A 22,171-nucleotide genomic window follows, 5' to 3' on the forward strand; every position below is an offset into this window, starting at 1 on the left:
TGTATTCTGAGGTTGCACTCTCTGAACTTAGACTCTCCCACTATAGGAAACATTCCCTCCATGTTTACTCTATATGCTCTCAGTGGCTAATTTATTAAGTACACCTGCTCATTAATGCAAATATCTAATCAGCCAATCATGTGGCAGCCACTCAATTTATAAAAGCATGCCGACAGAGTCAAGAGGTAATTGTGTTGTTCAGACCAAACATCAGAATGAAGAAGAAATATGATCTAATGGAGCCAGACGGGGTGGTTTGAGTATCTCAGAAACTTCTGGATTCTCACACACAGGAGTCTATAGAGTTTTTTGGGAATGGTGCTAGAAACAAAAAAAAATCCAGTGAGTGGTGGATCTGTGGGTGAAAACATCTTGTTAATGAAAGGGTCAAGGGAGATTATTCAGATTGATTCCAGCTGACAAGAAGGCGATAGTAACTGAAATAACCCACACGTTACAACAATGGTGGGCAGAGGAGCATCTCTGAATGCACTACAGGTTGAACAGACAGACGGACAGATACTTTATTGATCCCGAGGGAAATTGGGTTTTGTTACAGTCGCACCAACCAAGAATAGTGTAGAGATATAGCAATATAAAACCATAAATAATTAAATAATAATAAGAAGTAAATAATGCCAAGTGGAATTAAGTCCAGGACCAGCCTATTGGCTCAGGGTGTCTGACACTCCGAGGGAGGAGTTGTAAAGTTTGATGGCCACAGGCAGGAATGACTTCCTATGACGCTCAGTGTTACATCTCGGTGGAATGAGTCTCTGGCTGAATGTACTCCTGTGCCTAACCAGTACATTATGGAGTGGATGGGAGTCATTGTCCAAGATGGCATGCAACTTGGACAGCATCCTCTTTTCAGACACCACCGTCAGAGAGTCCAGTTCCACCCCCACAACAACACTGGCCTTACGAATGAGTTTGTTGATCCTGTTGGTGTCTGCTACCCTCAGCCTGCTGCCCCAGCACAGAACAGCAAACACGATAGCACTGGCCACCACAGCCTCGTAGAACATCCTCAGCATCGTCCGGCAGATGTTAGAGGACCTCAGTCTCCTCAGGACTACAACAGCAGCAGAAGACACACCAGGTTCCACTCCTGTACCTAATAAAGTGGCCACTGAGTGAAAATGAGTCCAGTCGCTAAATTGCTCCAGATTCTATGGGTTCTTACCAGTATGGCATGTGGGACCTTCTGGATTGAAGTCACTACACCGTAGCACCTTCATCAGCAGTCTTCAAAAACTAGTTCAAGTTAGTCAGATGTGACCTCCACATAACAAAACCAAGCTGACTATCCCAGATCAATCCAATTTCTGCTAGTGCTGATTAATCCTGTCCTTCAGAACCTTTCCCACCAATCTTTCCACTAACATTTCCGTGTTGTTGGACATTTTAAAAGTTCAAAAGGCTTCCAATGGTTTCCAATCCTACTGATGATAAATACAGCTGCTACCGGAGAGGTGCTCAGCTTGAGGGTCAGTAGTTGCGTTTCAGTTCTGTTCCTGTTTTCATCCCAGTTAAGTGGACGTGTGACATTTCGAGTCAGTTAGTAATGACATTGCCCCGCGTATAACTAGCCGGGCTTGCTTTCTTTAGCGTTTCATGAAGAAACAGCACGTAACTCAATTCAGTGCGCCCACTGAAACATCCACACCCATTACTCACGATGTGGTACAGGCGCAGCTGTTCCATATTTTGCTGCAGACAACTGTCAAAGAATTTGTCAAAGCATCTCTGCGGGCCTGTTTTTGTTTACGGGGCATTCCTTCTTAACTCAGAGCCGACCAGCGCAGATTCCACGTTTGATTAGCAGCCCGGTCACAAAAAAAAAACGGCACTAAGGAACGCCAAGAGTTAACTAACCTTGATGATATTCAGATGGCAGAGTACAAACTGCTCCCCATGTCCAAGTCATCAGCAGCGGATGATCAAAGAAAGACCCGTTGGTATCTACAGGAAAGGCAGAGAGCGCCGAACATGTGGGGCAGGGGTCTACGAAGCGGGGGGGGAGGCGGGGATCGAGTGCATCCCGCCATTGCTTGCTCTCCTTAAGCTGTTTCTGAAAGTTGATTTCTTTAATGTCGCCTTATAAACGGGCGAAGCTGTGATGTCAGTCAGCGGCTGCCGGACCTGCCGCGACTCTCCAAAGACTAGGAGTTATCAGGTTTGGAGAGCCATTAAATTTAACTGGCATTTCAGGAAGTTAATAATGACACAGTTATTAAGGCAAGTCAGGCAGCGTTTGATCATTACATAAATATGTTGAATTGAAATAAAAGAGGATCATCTTGCAGGGGCCCGGTTCAAGACGAAGTCAATGACAAACTCCGCGAAAATAAATCACTTTTCAGCTGGTGAACTTTTTTTTAAAATAGAACTTCTACCGAAGTAAAAACCTGTCGATTGAGTTTATGTTTTTTTTAGTAATTTACTTCCAAAGTCACCAAATGAAATTATAACTTCAAAAAATCTGTACAAGCCCTCACTTTTAAACATGCTTTTAACGGGTCCCTTCGCCAGGTTAAGTCACATTTAAAAAAATTAATTCCAGCAGTCTTCCTACTTTCTGGGACACCCCTCGTTACTCGCACTTTGTGGTCTGAAGTAATAATCTCCACCTGTGTGTAATGTTATGGGAATTAATGAGGCTTCCCTCACTGAGATCAGAAAAAAAATAAAAGAAAGGAATCTCAAAAACAAGGTTGCAAGTTATAGAAGTTGGAAATCATGGACCACAAAACTGTCAACATTTGGAATTGGCAGTCCTTTGCGAACGGTATTGAGATGAGAGCGAGACCTCCCTGTGGAGTCCAGGCTGCAATATAACGACAACATCAAACAAAGTCTCAAGGAGCAACAGGCAAATCACCGACAGGGAGCCCCATTTGTGTGCGGTCAGCCCTTTCCTTCCCAAATTAGCCCATGTGTGGTGGAGGTAACGATTCAAACTGAGAGCTGATGCATGTCAGCCCCAACCTGGTAATGTCAGGAGTCCCGGGCAGCCCGACAGATGCATCATCAGGAGGTCTGAAACCGTCCCCGTCGTCAAATCGCACATGGTCTCTCCAACCTGGAGCATGTCTACCTCTCCATCTGTCTACTTTTCACCCAGTAGGTCCCTGTCTGTTTTCCTTTCTGTCTGCTGTGTCAAGCTTATTAAGCTAAGAACACCAAATTCCTTCCTCCGTCCTGGATCCATCCCCTATGCATTCATGTTCCTATCTAAGAACTCTTAAATGCATCTATTGCATTTGATTGGTTCAGCACAACCATGTGGGCTGAAGGGCCTGTTCCTGTGCTGGACTGTTCTATGTTCTCTGTTCTATATCTACCTCCATGCCAGGCATCGACTGCTCTCTGTGTAAGAAAAACATGCCCAACACATCCGCTTTGAACATTTGCCCCTCATCGAATGCATGCCTATATACACCTTAATTATACATCTGTGTTTCTATATCCATCCCACTATCTTTCTGTCTATCTGACTCTCTGTCTAAATGTCTATTAGAATCATAGAACACTACAGCACAGAAAACAGGCCATTTGGCCCTTCTAGTCTGTGCCAAAACTTTATTCCGCTAGCCCTGCATCCAGTCCATAACCCTCCAGACTGCTCCCATCCATGTATCTATCCAATTTGTTCTTAAAACTTAAGAGTGAGCCCGCATTTACCATGTCAGATGGCAGCTCATTTCACACTTTCACCACTCACTGAGTGAAGAAGTTCCCCCTAATGTTCCCCCTAAACCTTTCCCCTTTCACCCTAAAGCCATCTCCTCTCGTATTTATCTCTCCTAATCTAAGTGGAAAGAGCCTACTTGCATCTACTCTGTCTATACCCCTCATAATTTTGTAAACCTCTATCAAATATCCCCTCATTCTTCTACACTCCAAGTCCTAACCTGTTCAATCTTTCCCTGTAACTCAACTCCTGAAGACCCAGCAACATCCTAGTAAATCTTCTCTGCACTCTTTCAATCTTACTGATATCCTTCCTATAGTTAGGTGATCAGAACTGTACACAATACTCCAAATCTGGCCTCACCAATGTCTTATACAACTATGTTTTTACCCTTTTAAACTGACGGTGAATTCTGATACTCTTGCAGTAAAGAGTGATGACGAAGATATTGACATTAAGCCAAGCAAGATTCAGGGAATGCAGGGGAAGGCTTGCGAAGATGGCAAGGATCAGAGGAGGCCAAAACGCCCCAGGACCATCCTCACCACGCAGCAAAGGAGAGCATTTAAGGCATCATTTGAAGTGTCTTCCAAACCTTGCAGGAAGGTGAGGGATTTTCAACTTTATGGTTCTGCACAACTACATTATTTACTAAGCAAACACGAGGAAATCTGCAGATGCTGGAAATTCAAGCAGCACACACAAAATGCTGGTGGAATGCAGCAGGCCAGGCAACATCTATAGGGAGAAGCAGTGTTGATGTTTCAGGCCGAGACCTGAACTCCCATCCCATGATCCTTTCCCTTCTCCAGCTCTGTATCCCTTTTGCCAATCACCTTTCCAACTCTTAGTTCACCCCACCCCTCCAGTCTTCTCCTATCATTTCGCCTTTCCCCCTCCCTCTCCTACTTTCAAATCTCTTACTATCTTTTCTTTCAGTTAGTCCTGACGAAGGGTCTCAGCCCGAAACGTCGACAGTGCTTCTTCCTATAGATGCTGCCTGGCCTGCTGTGTTCCACCAGCATTTTGTGTGTGTTGCTTACATTATTTACTTGTCCTAACCTGTGGGACCTCCAAGAGGAAAATATTTAGGACAAGGGTAAGGCATTTTCCTCAGGGGCAGTTAATCTCATGATATACCTTATGAGAATAGGTTGAGTGAGCTTGGACTTTTCTCCTTGGAGCGATGAAGGATGAGAGGTGACCTGATAGAGGTGTATAAGATGATGAGAGGCATTGATCGTCTGAATAGTCAGAGGCTTTTTCCCAGGGCTGAAATGGCTAACACGAGGGGGCACAGTTTTAAGATACTTGGAAATAGGTATTGAGGGGATGTCAGGGGTAAGTATTTCACACAGAGAGTGGTGGGATGCATTAAATGCACTGCTGGTGGCGGTAGAATCCAATACAATGGAGTCTTTTAAGAGCCTCTTAGTCAGGTATATGAAGCTTAGAAAAATAGAGGGCTATGCGCCAGGGAAATTCTAGGCAGTCTCTAGAGTAGGTTTCATGGTCAGCACAACATTGTGGGCCGAACGGCCTGTAATGAGCTGTAGATTTCTATGTTCTATGTTCTGTTTTCTATGACGTGTGTCGAGTGTCGACAGGAGGACCAAACAATTGAAGCTCCTGGGATTTTCCCTCTGGAAGTCAGTGTGAAGCATTAGGTACTCCTGGGACATAACTCTAATTCTGAGTGGGAAGATCTGACCTGGTTACCTGTACAATTAATGCCGAGACCATGAGATCCAAATCTACCACAGCAACTGGGGAATCTAAATTCGGAATCAGAATTAGAATCGGAAACATGTTTATTGACATACTGAATGTCATGAAATTTGATGTATTGTGACAGCAGTACAGTGCAATACATAAAATATATTAAATATTACAATATATATACACACACACATACAGATAAAGTACATATAGATGGGAGGGAGAAGAAGCCAGAATAAGAAGGTGGGAGGAGGATAAGGAGGATAAGCTAGATGATGATAGGTGAGGCTAGGTGCGTGGGGGAGGGGGAATAAAGTGAGAAGCTGGGAGATGATAGGTGGAAAAGGTAAAAAGCTGAAGAAGGTGGAATCTGATAGGAGAGGATTTCTGTCACTCTCACCCAAGTTCGTCTGGATTTAGCAGGCAGCTCCTCTCCTCTGAGTTGTAATCTTCATGGTCTGCCCCAGCGTGTGACGGTAAAAATGCTAGGTCATGTGTTAAACTGAAACTGTATAACTGCTTTAACAAGAGGTTGGACAAATTTGGGTTGGCTGAGAGGAGATCTGATAGAGGTTTATAAGATTATCAGAGGCATAGACAGAGTAGACAGACAGTATTTTTTTCCTAGGGTTGAATTGTCTAACACCAGAGGTCATGCATTTAAGGTGAGGGGGGTAATTTTCAAGGAGATGTGAGGGGAAGTTTTTTTTACACAGAGAAAAGTGCTGCCTGGAATGCACTGCCTGGGGTGGTTTTAAGAGACATTTAAATTGTCACATGAATATGAGTAAAATGGAAGGATATTGACATCATGTAGGCAGAAGGGATTAGCTTAGTCCTGACGAAGGGTCTCGGCCCGAAACGTTGACTGCTCGTTTCCACAGATGCTGTCCGACCTGCTGAGTTCCTCCAGCTTGTTTGTAGGGATTAGCTTAGTTGGCCTTTTGGTTATTAATTGGTGCGGCCCAAAATTGTGGGGTGAACTATGTTCTATGTTCTATGTTCCATGTTCTAAAACTCTTTTTCCTCTTTGTTGAGTATGTGAGACAGCTGGAAATATTCAGCAGGTTAGGCCACATCTGTGCTAGGAGAAACAGTTAATATTTCATGTCTGGAGCTCTTCCCCAGAACATAGGATTAGCAGTAGGCCACTTGGCCCCAAATCTGTCCCACCATTCATTGCAGATCTACCCCAGACCTCACTTCTCCTCTTCTGTGCCACTTCTCCAGAACTCTCGGTTCCCATATCTTTCACAGATTTTCGTCTATTGATCTTTAAATGCCCCCAATTATATGCCTTTCACAACCCGCCACGACAGAGGATTCCAGTGATCCAGTACCTCTGCGTAAAGAGATTTCTATACATTTTAAATGACCACCCTCTAATCTTATAACTATGTCCTCCTCGGTGGAAACACCTCAACTTCTACCTTGCTGTGCCTCACCAGGACTTCATATATTTCAGTGAGATCTCCTAGACTCCCAAGATCTAATTCTTTCAGCAGCTCATGATAGGTTTAATGACTCCCTTTGACAGGTCCTGGATCTGAAACATTGATAGTTTCTCTCTCCGCAGCTGCTGCCTGAACTGCTGAGTAATTCCAGCACTTTCTGTTCTTGTCTTAGATATCTAACATTTGCAGTTTTTAAAGCAAAGTTTGAGCCTTTTCATCTCTTGGTCTTTAACCAGAAATGGAGCAGGGAAAGATGCTTCAAACTTTCAAGCCTGCTTTGCTGACACAGAGGTTTATGCCTCAAGGCAACTCTGCTCCTCTCCTACCCAACCCCTGCCCCCAGCTGATCAGTTATCTCTGCCAAAGAGTACAGTTTGCATTTCTCTGACTTGATAGAAGCTGAGAGGATTGTTCTCCCCATCAGAGGATATAGAACATGAGAAAGTAGCTTCAGAATGAAGCATCACCTATTTAAGGTGCAGTTGAGCAGGGATTTCTTCAGGGAATCAAGAATTTATGGAATTCTTTACCTGCAGATTCTGTGGAGGCAGTGACATTGAATCTGGTCTAGGCTAAGTAGATTTTTGATAATTTATGGAGACTCTGTTGTGGGGAGCAGGCAGGAAAGTTGAGCTCAGTTTTGTACAGCACGGCAGCACAGTCTATTTACAGCGTCAGTGATCACCGACCAGGGTTCAATTCCCACGTTGCGCGTACGGAATTTGTAGGTTCTCCCAGTGACCATGTGGGGTTCCTTCCATGTTTACAAAGATAAACAGTTAGGATTAGTAAGCAGTGGACATGCTATATTGAGGTGGTAACACTTGCAGCTGCCCTTCAGAGTCCTCGATGATTTGATTTGACACAAGCAAAGTCTTTCACTGTATGTGTCAATGTTTTGATGTGCATGTGACAAATCTTTATATTTACCTGTGGCTAAAATAAGAACCCCTCCAAGAGGATCACAACCTTGTCATTGGGCTTGTGTGCCTCAGTGACCCGGAGAGCTGTGTTGGCTGGAGTCAGGGCTTGATGCTTTGGCTCTTGGTAGGGTCACCCATGCCAAACAGGTCAAAGGGTAGTGGCCAGACTAAGAGTGGTCCACCTGTCCCTCCAGGATCAGGGGTTCAGCTCAGGGCTAACAACCCTGACTGGTCAAAAAAATTGTTACTCAAACAGCAATGACAAATCCTTCTATACAGACAGAGATGGAGGAACTTCATTGCTGTCCTAAACACCAGAGGCGTAATGGGCAGTAGGTACGCAGAATAAGATCTGCCATGTTCTCATTCGATGGTGGAGCAGGCTCAGGTATTGAAAGGACAGCTTGCACTCTTTTTTCTTATGTTCTTGTCTTTATTATATTAAAAACAGCTTTAAGCATTCTTTGAGTCAAATTGCTTTCTGTGTGCTTGTTAAAGAGAGTATTTTTTTTTCCCTCAACAGGTCAGAGAAACTCTTGCAGCTGAAACAGGGCTCAGTGTCCGCGTAGTTCAAGTTTGGTTCCAAAATCAAAGAGCCAAGGTAACCACAGCTTTGTCACAACCAGCTTGGAACTTCTGTCATCGTTTTTCAAATGTTCTTTCTCCGCTGCTCGATTGACAGAGGCAGAGAGTTAAAATCTCATTATGCTACCTGTGGTCTGATTCTTGAAACCCGACATCCAGAAGTAACCACGAGCGATTCTGCCGAGGCTGGAAATCCGGAGCAACACACACAAAATGCTGGAGGAAGTCAGCAACTCAGGGGGCATCTGTGGAAATGAATAAACAGCTGACGTTTCAGGCTGACACCCTTCTTCAGGGCTGGAAAGGAAGGGGGAAGTTGCCAGAATGAAAAGGTGGGGGGAGGGGAAGGAGGATAGCTGGAAGGTGATGGGTGAAGCCAGGTGGGTAGGAAAGATGAAAGGACTGGAGAGGAAGGAATCTGATAGGAGAGGAGAGTGGACCGCAGGAGAGAAGGCAGGGGGGGAACCCCAGGGGGAGGAGATAGGCAGACGGGAAGAGGCAAGAAGAGAGGAGGGTGTGGGTAAAGGTTTTTTACTGGAAGGACAAATCGATATTCAATGCTATTAGATTGGAGGCGACACAGATTGAATATAAAGTGTTGCTCGGCCTCATCGTGGCACAAGAGGAGACCATAGGCCGACGTATTGGAACAGGAATGGGAATTGGGATTGAAATATCTGGCCACTGAGAAGCTCTGCTTTTGGCAAATGGAGTGGAAGAGCTCAGTGAAGTGGTGCCCCAATTTATGATGGTTCTCTGCAACGTAGAGAAGGCTGCACCAGGAGCTCCGGAAAGTTCCAGTTGGGCAGTTGGAGGTCCTTTATCAAAGACCTGTGCCTGGGCCATTGATGTTCACTCAGGGGCCACTTTATTAGGTACCTCCTGTCGTTCCTCCAAAATTTTGCGTGTGAGAAAGCCATGCCCGATTTCGGATAAAACACCCATGTAGCATGAACTTTGAAGTCTTTTCATTTAATTGTTGAAATTTAGATGTTTAATTAAATCAAAGATATTTTTGAAACTTTTTCCCAATTGGAAACTGATCTTAATTTTTGCAATTTTTAAGATGAAAAAATTGGCCCGACGTCAACAACAGCAACAAGAACAACAAAATGGTCAACGTCTTGGACAAGGTAATCGTACGTGGTGATAAACTGGGCACGGGCTTGGGCTCGAATTATTCAGTTGATGCAGGTTTGGATGATAATTTGTGGCTGTCCAGTACTTTGTAACGAAGATTGCAGAGGAATATTGAAATGCATCGCAGTCGGAGAATAGAAACACCAGCTGGAGTCATTCAGCATAGAAACAGGCCTTTCAGCCCCACCATACCATACTGACAACAATGCATAGTGGTTAGCACAATACTTTACAGTGCAGCGTCCCAGGTTCAATTCCCACTGCTGCCAGTAAGGAGTTTGTACGTTCTTCCCGTGACGGCGTGGGTTTCCTCCCACAATCCAAAGATGTACCGGTTGGTAGGTTAATTAGTCATTGTAACTTGTCCGATGACTAGACTAGGATTAATTAGGTGGGGTTGGTGTGTGGTGTGGCTCAAAGGGTGGGAAGAGCTGGAAGGGCCTATTGTGTGCAGTACCTCTACAAAATAAAAAATAAAATTTGCATTTGCCAGTATTTGGCCCACATTGAACATAGATCATTACAAGACGTTATAGGCCCTTCGGCCCACAATGTGCCAACCTTTAACCTCTCCTATCCATGCACCTGTGAAGTAATTTTTAAATGTTGTTAATGTACCTGTTTCAACCACTTCCTTCTGCAGCCCATTCACCATACAAATAAACCTCTGGGTGAAAAAAATTCCCCTCGGCTTTCTATTAAATCTTTCCACTGTCATGTTAAACCTACCGCATGCCCCCTGGTTCTTGATTCCCCAGCCCCGAGTTCACCCTATCTCTGCCCCTCATGATCTGGTACACATCCAGAAGATCACCCCTCATTCTCCTACGCTCCCCGGGAGAAAGTCCTAGCCCGCTTGGTCTCCTTCCATAGCGCAACCCCTTGAGTCCTGACAACATCCTCATAAATCCTTTCTTCATTCTTTAAAGCTGAACAGTGTGTCGGGAGGCACAGTGACACTATAGGTAGAGTTGTGCTGCTGCATCACTCCATGAACTGGGTTCCAATCTCACCTAAAATGCTCTCTGTGTGGAGTCTGCATGTTCTCCCTGCAATCATACGGATCCCCCCATCCCCCCGTGCTGTAGATCCCTCCCACTTCACCTTCTCATCGCTGCCATCAGGAAAGAGGCATGGGAGCTTCAGGATTCAGGAACAGTTACTACCCCTCCAAAGGGATAACTTCACTCACCCCAACACTGAACTGTTCCCACAACCTGTGGGCTCACTTTCAAGGACTCTTCATCGCAAGTTCTCAGTATCTATTACTATATTATTATTATTTCTTTTTATTCTTACTGGCTACTGTGAACTACCCCTAAGGAAGGTGGGGGGGGCAGAAGAGTAAATAGGGTGGAGCTGGGCTTGTGTGTGAGAGAGAGAGAGAGAGAGAGAGAGGGGGGGGGGGGAGGGAGGGAGAGAGAGAGAGAGAGAGAGAGAGAGAGAGAGAGAGAGAGAGAAAGGATTCAGGGAACTAAGCAGGAGAATGTGAATTTCAGAAATGTTCCAGTCATGTGATAAGGAAAATTTAGGACAATGTAATTGAGTAGAAATGGATCAAAATATAAGTGCAATAAATATTATACACTGTGCCATAACATTTAAAAAGATAAAGGAATAAAATGAATTAGCTGATACATTTCCTTGGCTGGCACAGATGCAGTGGGATGAATGGCCACTTTCTCTGCCATAAATTTCTATGATTCTTTGGTTGTGCCTTGAAGCTAGCAGACTGAAGAAAGTGTGAAAAATGTTTCCCATTGATACTGCCCCAACTACTGCTCCTTCACTTTGGCAGTTTAATTTCCTTTAAATATTAAAATCTGTGTCTGTCCTAGATCATTTTAATTTAGATTACTTCTCTTGCCTGTGGTACAAACAGAATACAATATGAAGCGCCGTAAGGTACGGCTGATACCCCAGTCAGGGCATTTGCAAAGGATGCCTCGCTGTTGCAGTGGCTTGTAAATTATTAGAACCCATCAAGTTCTCCGTAGTGGCATCTCCTCCTCATGTTCATCGCCTCGATTTATTGTCATGCACCTGTGAAAGATTAAAGCACTTTATTCAGACGGAAGGCTTGTTACTTTCCAGCAAGGAAGCAAATCCATTCCGTTTTAAAGACGCTTTTTCTTTAAGGCAGAAGGAAATGAGGGAACTTTCTGACGAATCTTCCTTTTGTTGGCAGAAGTGATGTCCAATAGAATGGACGGGGTGATAAACTCTTATGCTCCGCTCGCAGCTCCGCCGCAGCAGCTGGTGTCCATGGAGCAGAACGGGTACAACTCTGACCCCTTCCAGCAAGGTCTCACCCCTCCCCAGATGCCAGGGGATCACATGAACCCATATGGTAGGTGACTACTTTCTTACTTATTCAGTCAAATTGAGTGCCCATCTCTCAAAGTCTTTAAACACCTATCCTTCATGGTCCTTGTTACTTGCTCGGTTATCCCAGAGAGACCAATGTCAAGAATGAAGCATGTTACTACTGTAGTCGGATAAAGGCTAGAACAGGTAAGGGCACAGATAGGCCAGGTTACATATATATAGGTTACATATATAGGTCTCAAATACACACACACACACACACACACACCCCCCCCCCCCCACCAAAAGTTCATTAAATCCTTTCTTAAATTAGTCCAGTAGAATTTCATAATCCTGGTTACTGCGTTTCTCACTCCAAAGTGTCCACCTAAAGGCATACTATGAGCCGTGTTTAAAATCTCAGCCCTGTAAACTTTCGGGACCACAACTTGATGTTCAATGGCCCAATATATACACACACTAAGTTGGAGGAGTTGCGGATAGTGTGGAGGGCTGTCAGAGGTTACAGTGGGACACTGATAGGATGCAAAACTGGGCTGAGAAGTGGCAGATGGAGTTCAACTCAGATAAGTATGTGAAGTGGTTCATTTTGGTAGGTCAAATATGATGGCAGAATATAGTACTAATGGTAAGACTCTTGGCAGTGTGGAGGATCAGAGGGATCTTGGGGTCTGAGTCCATCTGACGCTCAAAGCAGCTACGCAGGTTGACTCTGTGGGTAAGATGGTGTATTGGCCTTCATCAATCGTGGAATTGAATTTAAGAGCTGTGGGTAATGTTGCAGCTATATAAGACCCTGGTCAGAACCCACTTGGAGTACTGTGCTCAGTTCTGGTCGCCTCACTACAGGAAGGATGTGGAAGCCATAGAAAGGGTGCAGAGGAGATTTACAAGGATGTTGCTTGGATTGGGGAGCATGCCTTATGAGAATAGGTTGAGTGAACTTGGCCTTTTCTCCTTGAAGTAACGGAGGATGAGAGGTGACCTGATAGAGGTGTATAAGGTGACGAGAGGCATTGATCGTGTGGATAGTCAGAGGCTTTTTCCCAGGGCTGAAATGGTTGTCACAAGAGGACACAAGTTTAAGGTGCTGGGGAGTAGGTACAGAGGAGATGTCAGGGCTAAGTTTTTTATGCAGAGAGTGGTGAGTGTGTGGAATGGGCTGCTGGGAACGGTGGTGAAGGCGGATATAATAGGGTCTTTTAAGAGACTTTTAGATAGGTATTTGGAGCTTAGTAAAACAGAGGGTTATAGGTAAGTCTAGTAATTTCTGAGATAGGGACATGTTTGGCACAACTTTGTGGGCCGAAGGGCCTGTATTGTGCTGTAGGTTTTCTGTGTTTCTATGTTCTATGTTTCTGAAGTTCTGCCAGCCTGTTAACCTACTCCAAGATCAATCTAACCCTTTTCTCCCACATGGGCCTCCATTTTTCTTTCATTCATGTGCCTGTCTAAGAGTCTCTTAAATGTCTCTAATATGTCTGCCTCTGCCACCACCCCTGGCAGTGTGTTCCACACGCCCACCACTGTGTGTGAAAAAAAAAAACTACCATACTTTCCTCCAGTTACCTTAAAATTAGCGATTTCTGCTCTGGGAAAGAGTCTCTGGCTGCCCAGACCATCTATGCATCATCATCTTATAGATCTTTACCAAGTCACCTCTCATCCTCCTTCACCTCAAAGAGAAAGGCCTTAGCTCACTCGACCTATCCTCAGAAGTCATGCTCTCTAATCCAGGCAAATCTCATCTGCACTCTCTCTAAAAACATCACATCTTTCCTTCAATGAGATGACCAGATCTGAACACAATACTCTAAGATGTAGACATGTCACATAGATACAGACCACATAGGTGTATGTAAACCAGAAGCATTAATGCATGAGGAACATCTGTTCTCTCTGGGCCTGAACTCACTGAATGAAAAATGAAAGAGGATCTCATTGAAACATATTGAATATTGAACGACCCAGAAAGAGTGGAGGATGTTTCCTATAGTGGGAGAGTCTAGGACCAGAGAACACAGCCTCAGAATAGAAGGTTGTCCCTATAGAACTGAGAAGAGGAGGAATTTCTTTAACTGGAGGGTGGTGAAACTGTGGAATTCATTGCCACTGATAGCCAAGGAGGCCAAATCACTGGGTATATTTACAGTGGAGGCTGGGAATTTCTTGATTAGTCAGGGTGTCAAAGGTTACGGGGAGAAGGCAGGAGAATGGTGGGGTTGAAGGGAACTAGAAGTCAGCCAATCCTGCAGAACAACAGTGAAGGGATAACTGTACTGATTTTGTGAAGTTATAATCAAATTCTTGGATAGATTACCCAGTCAGCTGATCTTTCCTCCACTTCATCCCTGCTTTTCCTAAAACCACAGTTATATCCTTGCTCTATGGTTCCAAATGATTTTGAGATCACTATTCTCTCTCATGGGGTTTAGCAGATACTGAGTATACTCTAGACCTTGGGCATATAACCATATATAACCATATAACAATTACAGCACGGAAACAGGCCATCTCAGCCCTTCTAGTCCGTGCCGAACGCTTACTCTCATCTAGTCCCACTGACCTGCACTCAGCCCATAACCCTCCATTCCTTTCCTGTCCATATACCTATCCAACTTTACTTTAAATGACAATACCGAACCTGCCTCTACCACTTCTACTGGAAGCTCGTTCCACACAGCTATCACTCTCTTGAGTAAAGAAATTCCCCCTTGTCTTACCCCTAAACTTTTGCCCCCCAACTCTCAACTCATGTCCTCTTGTTTGAATCTCCCATACTCTCAATGGAAAAAGCCTATCCACGTCAACTCTATCTATCCCCCTCATAATTTTAAATACCTCCATCAAGTCCCCCCTCAACCTTTTACACTCCAAAGAATAAAGACCTAACTTGTTCAACCTTCCTCTGTAACTTAGGTGCTGAAACCCAGGTAACATTCTAGTAAATCTCCTTTGTACTTTTTCTATTTTGTTGACATCTTTCCTATAATTCGGTGACCAGAACTGTACACAATACTCCAAATTTGGCCTTACCAATGCCTTGTACAATTTTAACAGTACGTCCCAACTCCTATACTCAGTGCTCTGATTTATAAAGGGTAATGATTTATATAATCCTGAATCTGCACTGGTGGAGTGACATGATGACCATTTGACAGCTTGCCAAAGGCATCTGAACTGTATTTAAAAACAGGCATTTTGAAAAACACTTAGATCTCCAGTAAACTACAATATTTTAAAAAAATCATTACAAAGATGTAGAAAATAATTGAAAGCATTAAGATTAGGTTGATTCAAGGTTTAAGTTAAATTATCAAATGTACATTGAACCATACAGTGAAATGAAATTAACAACTAACACACCCAGTGGTGGGTAGGGGCAGCCCACAAGTGTCACCACACATTCCGCCGACAGCAGACTTGGCAGAACAACATAGAACACAACAACCAATGAAACAACAAAAGCAAAAGTTGCCTCTTTCGTCCCTCCCACCCAATGTACACGCACAGCTCTAACCCCAAGACAGGCCATCTGCTTCAGCATCCAGCCTCCAGCTGGCACAGCTTCCAACACGCCGACATTGGGCCTCGGGCATGTAGAATAAAGATATAAACCCCGGAGCTCACTTTGGTCAGCATGGATGAGTGGGGCCGAAGGGCCTGTTTCTCTGCTGCATAACTCTAAGCTATATAGGACCCTGGTCAGACCCCACTTGGAGTACTGTGCTCAGTTCTGGTCGCCTCACTGCAGGAAGGATGTGGAAGCCATAGAAAGGGTGCAGAGGAGATTTACAAGGATGTTGCCTGGATTGGGGAGCATGCCTTACGAGAATAGGTTGAGTGAAATCGGCCTTTTCTCCTTGGAGCGACGGAGGATGAGAGGTGACCTGATAGAGGTGTACAATATAATGAGAGGCATTGATTGTGTGGATAGTCAGAGGCTTTTCCCCAGGGTTGAAGTGGTTAGCAAGAGAGGGCACATTTATAAGGTGCTTGGAAGCAGGTACAGAGGAGAAGTCAGGGGTTAAGTTTTATTATGCAGAGAGTGGTGAGTGTGTGGAATGGGCTGCCGGTGATGGTGCTGGAGGCGGATACGATAGGGTCTTTTAAGAGACTCCTAGATAAGTACATGGAGCTTAGAAAAATAGAGGGCTATTGGTAATCCTAGGTAATTTTTAAGGTAAGGGCATGTTTGGCACAGCTTTGTGGGCTGAAGGGCCTGTATTGTGCTGTAGGTCTGCTACGTTTCTATGACTCTCATGCACAGTTACCATGGAAACCGTAGTTGGCCATCCCATTCAAATGGCGAGGGTTGTCCCCTTTGCTATTGTTGCTGTGAAGTATGAGGCCATAACGTAAACAGCCTCTCAGATCCAGATGATCATGACAGTGTCCAACTTCCGGAATTGTGCAGAAGTCAGTAGCCAATCAACTTGAACACTGCCACGAACCAATAATTCCCCGTGGAAACACCCGATGAATAGCAGAACAATCCACACCCAGACAGAGAGCCTCTGGGTTCATCCTTTCATGTTCTACCACCCAACCCTTCTTATACTGAAATATTCCTGCTTCTTTTTAAGTTGCTCTCATTTTCATGTAATTTTTATTACTTATCAGTTAATCTTTAAATTTCTGCATTTCACGGCCATCTCAAGCACTGCGTAGAAGCTGTGAAGACATTAAAAATGAAAACGTTAAATGATTTAATGCTGTCAATTTTTTGCGTAGCGGTTAGTGCGATGCTATTACAGCTCGGGGCATCGGAGTTCGGAGTTCAATTCCGAATGTCCTCCGTAAGAATGTTTGTACGTTCTTCCTGCGTGCGTGTGTGTTTCTTCCGAGCACTCCGATTTCATCCCACAATCCAAAAGCGTTTGTGTTAGTAGGTTCACTGGGCGTTGTAAGTTGTCCTGTGATCAGGCGAGGGTCAGATCTGTGGGTTGCTGGGTGGCCTTGGCTCAGTGGGTCAGAAAAGCTGTATTTCAAACTAAAATTTACAAAATCTAACCCGCTCTTCTTGTCTTCCTATAATTATAGAATTAGAGAAGATGTAGGAGCCACATATCTATTTATGATCTGTCTATTAAGACCTTGAGATGCAGGAGCAGAATTAGGCCATTTGGCCCATCGAGTCTGTTATGCCATTCTATCATGGCTGGTCCAATTTTCCTCTCAGCCCCAATCTCCTGCCTTCTCCCTGTATTCCTTTATGCCCTGCCCAGTCAAAAATCTATCTGTCTCTGCCCTAAATATATATAAAGACTTAGCCTCCACAGCTGCTTGTAGCAAAGAATTCCACAGATTCACCACACTCTGGCAAAAGAAATTCCTCCTCATCTCCATTCTAAAAGCACACTTGTCTATTCTGAGGCTGTGTCCTCTGGTCTTGGACCCTCCCACCATAGGAAACATCCTCTCCACATCCAATCTATCTAAAGGCCTTTCACCATTTAATAGGTTTCAATTAGGTCATCTCTCATTCTTCTGAATTCTAGTGAATACAGGCCCAGAGCCATCAAATGTTCTTCATATGACAAGCCATTCAATCCTGGAATCATTTTCGTGAACCTCCTTTGAACCCTCTCCAGTTTCAGCACATCCTTTCAAAGATAAGGGGCCCAGAACTGCTCATAATACTCCAAGTGAGGCCTCACCAGTGCTTAATAAAGTCTCAACATTACATCCTTGCTTTTATATTCTAGTCCTCTTGAAATGAATGGTAACATCACATTTGCCTTCCTCACCACAGACTCAACCTGCAAATTAACCTTTAGGGAATCCTGCACAAGGACTCCCAAGTCCCTTTGCACCTCCGTTTTTTTGTATTATTCCCTATTTAGAAAATAGTCAACTCTTTCATTTCTTCTACAAAAGTGCATGACCATATACTTCCCACAACTGTATTCCATCTGCCATTTCTTTACCCATTCTCCTGATCTGCCCTTCTGTAGCCTCTGTACATCCTCAAAACTACCTGCCCCTCCACCTATCTTTGTATTGTCTGCAACCTTTGCAACAAAGCCATCAATTCCATCATTCAAATCGTTGACGTATAATGTAAAATGAATAGATCCCACCACATGCCACAGTGGAACATCACTAGTCACTGGCAGCCAGTCAGGAAAGGCTCCCTTTATTCCCACTCTTTGCCTCCTGCCAATCAGCCTCTGCTTTTTCCACACTGTTACACTCATGTGCGGCACCTTGTCAAAGGCCTTCTGAAAATACAAATACACAACGTCTATTGGTTTTCCTTTGTCTATCCTGCCTCTTATTCCTTCAAAGAATTCCAGCAGATTGGCCAGGCAGGATTTCTCCCTGAGGAACCCATGCGGACCACGGCCTATTTTATCTTGTGCATTATTGTTTTACACGAACTATGGAAGAGTCGAACGATTTTATTGTTGGTTTGCAATAAAGGGTTAAATGTACACTTTTGAGCTGGAGTTCAGTAGGAAGCGTGATATGCAGTGCAATAGTCCCTCAATGACCCTTAGTTTGTTTTCAAGTAGTGAACAGAAGGAACAGAGGCAGAAACATGCCTCTTGTGCTGATTCTCTAAATAAATAAGCCCAATGTAAGTGTAACTGTCTCTGTTTTGTAATTTCAGGAAATGATTCCCTCTTTCATGACATCGATAGCGATACCTCCCTCACCAGCCTGAGTGACTGCTTCCTGGCTTCATCTGAGGTTAATCCCATGCAGGCTCGGGTGGGTAACCCCATCGACAGGCTTTACTCCATGCAGAACTCATACTTTGCCTCATGAAGGCCAGCAGGACTGCAGAATGAAAATCCCACCTGACAGATTGTGTTGACTTTAAACGGAGGGGTGGAGGGGAGAAACTGTATGGCCATAATCTCTTCTCATCCACTATTTCCCATGCGGCAGAGAAACTGACAGCAAGAAGACAATGAAAGTGACATACAAAAAGACAAATTCAATAGAATTGAAATCAACACAGCAATGAGAGCGTGGGTCACAGAAACTGCAGCTGCATTTCATTGTTTCAATGGTTTTATACAAATATTCCACAACTTATTGTCCTTAATTATTTACACAAATTTTGGGCCTCTCTTTCCTGCCCTGCTGCCATCCTCCGTTCAATATTTTTAATGGGAACTGGATCTCAAAGATCAAAGAACATTTTACACACTGATTCTCCAAACAATGTAACAGAGGTTAGAAATTCTCATATGCCTGCCTTTATCTTACTGAGCCAGATAGAATGCGTATAGTAGAGAGGGAATTGATGTGGTCTGTGCTGTCTTCATCTTTGCATGATTCTTCTATCTCATGCCATAGCCAACTCCATCATTAGGCTACAAAAGGCAATTCTCTCTCTCTACATATATATCTCCCCATTCCTCTCTCTCTCCCTCCCTCTCTCTCCCTCTCACTCTCTCTCCCACTCCCTCTCCTTCCCTCCCTTTCTCCCTCCCTCTCCCTCTCCTTCCCACATTCCCTCTCTCCCTCCTCCTTTCCTTCTCTCCCTCTCTCCCTGTCCCTCCCTCATTCTCTCCCTCCTGCCCTCCCTCCCTCCCTCTCTCTCTCTCTCTTCATGGTGTTATTTTTGCTCTGTTTTGCTGACACCTGCCACGTGGATGGCCTGCTCAGACATAATTCTTAGCCTGGTTTTGTGTGCCTGGTCAGCTGACACACTGCTTCAGAAAATATACCCCAAATGAGGTAATACAGTGGCCAAATGTACTTCCCGTCAAAGAGGTATTGCTCAATGATCAGTGGGAATATACAGTCCCTGGCCACTTTATCTTCCTGTATCTAATAGAGACCATGAGTATATGTTCATGGACTTTTGCTCCATTTTAAGTTTCAATATGTTCTGCATTCAGAGATGCTCTTCTGCACGTCACTGTGGTTATTTGAGTTACTGTCACCTTCCTGTCAGCATGAACCAGTCTGGCCATTCTCCCCTGACCTCTCTCATTAACAAGGCGCTTTCACCCACAGAACTGCCACTCACTGGATGTTTTTTGTTTCTCGCACTATTCTCTGTAAACTCTAGAGACTGCTGTGCGTAAAAATCTCAGGAAGTCAGCAGTTTCTGAGATACTCAAACCACCCCATCTGGCACCAACAATCATTCCGTGGTCAAAGTCACTTAGATCACATTTCTTCCCGATTCTGATGTTTGGTCTGAACAACAACTGAACCTCTTGACCGTGTCTGCATGCTCTTATGCATTGAGTTGCTGCCACCTGATTGGCTGATTAGATATTTGCCTTAATGAGCAGGTGTACAGGTGTACCTAATAAAGTGGCCTAAGAGTGTACATCAATTAAAACTGGAGATGCATTAGCAAACTGCCCATGAAAAACCCTCCCTTCCCCATTTCCATCATAATTAATCAAATAATTAGGACATTGGACCCCAAAATCAACTTTGAGTTTGATGTCCTTTTGTGTCACATCACTGTGTATCCATAGCAACTCCAGGAAAGGTCCTCAGAGAAGCAGAGTAAAGATAACCCTTAGTAGCCAGCCTCGTCTTTGCTCCCCCTGAAGTCCGGCTGCAAGTCACTTGTTTTCTGATGGTTAATTACAGTATTAATATGTGTTCTGAAAGCTTATGTATTTTCCAGTTCAGAAGCTCTGAAAGAGAGAATAAGGGTACTCTTGTGATGGTTCTCCCCGTCTCACGGTAATCTTTATGCTTTTGACCCGCAAGTTCCAGTAACAGATTATGTCTGAAAGTAGCCTCTGACCTTTTAGATAATGTTTGCCTCATTTGGGGACTGCCACAGGGACAGTATGATTGCTCGAGTGAGGATAATGCACATTACTGACGCATTACTTTAAAGCAAAAGATAAATTGACAAAATCCTGACAGGCGCTCTTAGCATCTGATGCATCCACTGAGGCTGTGTGCCATTGATTATACATTTGGGACTTAGAAGTTTGCAGGTCAAGGTAACCGCAGTTTATTACTCTGTCTTCATAATGATTGCTTTGTAGCATGTCTCGGGAGGAAAGCTGGCCTTGTTACTGTATAGATGCATCATATTACGGTACTGTGCAAATGTGTTACGCACATGTAAAAATAATCCTGTAAAGCGAAGATGCTTTCAAAAATAATTAAATGAAAAGTTTCAAAATATCAAAAATAATTACTATAAAGAACAGTAAACGTTAAAAAAAATCTAAATCAAATCAATATATGGTGTGACCACTCTTTACCTTTAAAGCTGCGTCAATTTTCTTAGCAAACGCGAGGAAATCTGCAGATGCTGGAAATTCGAACAACACACACTAAATGCTGGTGGAACGCAGCAGGCCAGGCAGCATCTACAGGGAGAAGCGCTGTCGACGTTTCAGGCCAAGACCTGACAAAGGGCCTCGGCCTGAAATGTCGACAGCGCTTCTCCCTGTAGATGCTGCCTGGCCTGCTGCGTTCCACCAGCATTTTGTGTGTGTCAATTTTCTCAGGTATGCTGCCGTGCAGTTGTATAAGAAAATCGGCTGGTAGGTTGTTCTAAGCATCTTGGAGACTTTGCCACTGTTCCTCTGCAGACTTTGGCTGTCCTCCTTGCGTCTGCCCCTCTGGGTAATCCCAGACAGCTTTGATGATGTTGAGATCAGGGCTCTGTGGAGGCAATACCAACTGAAACCATATAAAAAAATCTAGGGTGCCTAAGACTTTTGCACCGTACTGTATTTGACAATGTGAAATGGAGAGCGAGTTTATAAATCTGGCAGGAGTAAAAAATATTGGGATTGGCGAGGCTGGAGCACCATGGGAGGGGTGTGGGAGAGGTGGCAGAGAGGGAGTGCCAGGGGTGAGGTGGGTGCAGACACACCCAGCTCTGAGACACCAGGCAAGATCATTTGATTCCAAACAATTGGTTCATTGATCATTACAGAATGTCTCTCTGGTGCTTCCCACTCCCTCCCCTTTTCCCAACCATGATTCCCCTCCCCCTGTCCCCTTTCCACTCTCAGTCCACAATAGAGACCCACGTCAGAATCAGGTTTATCATCACTCACATCATGAAATTTGATTATCTTTTGCGGCTGCAGTACAGTGCAATACATAAAATTCCTACAGTACCATGCAAAAGTCTTAGGCACATATATATATTGCTAGGGTGCTGAAGACTTTTGCATAGTACTGTAAATATTAATATTTTGAGAACAATATTTCCTGTGCCATTCTGTATGTTAACTGCCTTGATTTAACAATAAGCATCTCACTCTAATACTTCAGATTATATCTGAAATCAAGAACTGTTCAGTAAATAGACCTTGCTTCACACTACTTGTCAGGAATAGTAAGGAGGTAATTTCCCAACATGTTTTTGT

General features: G+C 44.1%; 1 protein-coding gene across 6 annotated transcripts in view; it reads left to right on the plus strand.

Annotated features, from left to right (window-relative positions):
- The window catches only part of LOC140731183 (LIM/homeobox protein LMX-1.2), a 256,812-nt gene extending 235,698 nt beyond the window's left edge, over positions 1–21,114 (plus strand). For 5 of the 6 annotated variants that reach the window (XM_073052631.1, XM_073052629.1, XM_073052630.1 and 2 more), the window contains 5 exons: positions 4,125–4,303; positions 8,317–8,394; positions 9,445–9,511; positions 11,707–11,868; positions 18,463–21,114. In XM_073052631.1, the coding sequence (XP_072908732.1) occupies positions 4,125–4,303; positions 8,317–8,394; positions 9,445–9,511; positions 11,707–11,868; positions 18,463–18,620 (644 nt within the window). In that variant the 3' untranslated portion in view covers positions 18,621–21,114. The remainder of the gene's footprint in view (positions 1–4,124; positions 4,304–8,316; positions 8,395–9,444; positions 9,512–11,706; positions 11,869–18,462) is intronic. The other variant, XM_073052627.1, reaches the window with a different exon arrangement.
- Positions 21,115–22,171: the final 1,057 nt, after the last annotated feature.

This window comes from Hemitrygon akajei, chromosome 7 (assembly GCF_048418815.1).
Source record: "Hemitrygon akajei chromosome 7, sHemAka1.3, whole genome shotgun sequence".
NCBI lineage: Eukaryota > Metazoa > Chordata > Chondrichthyes > Myliobatiformes > Dasyatidae > Hemitrygon > Hemitrygon akajei.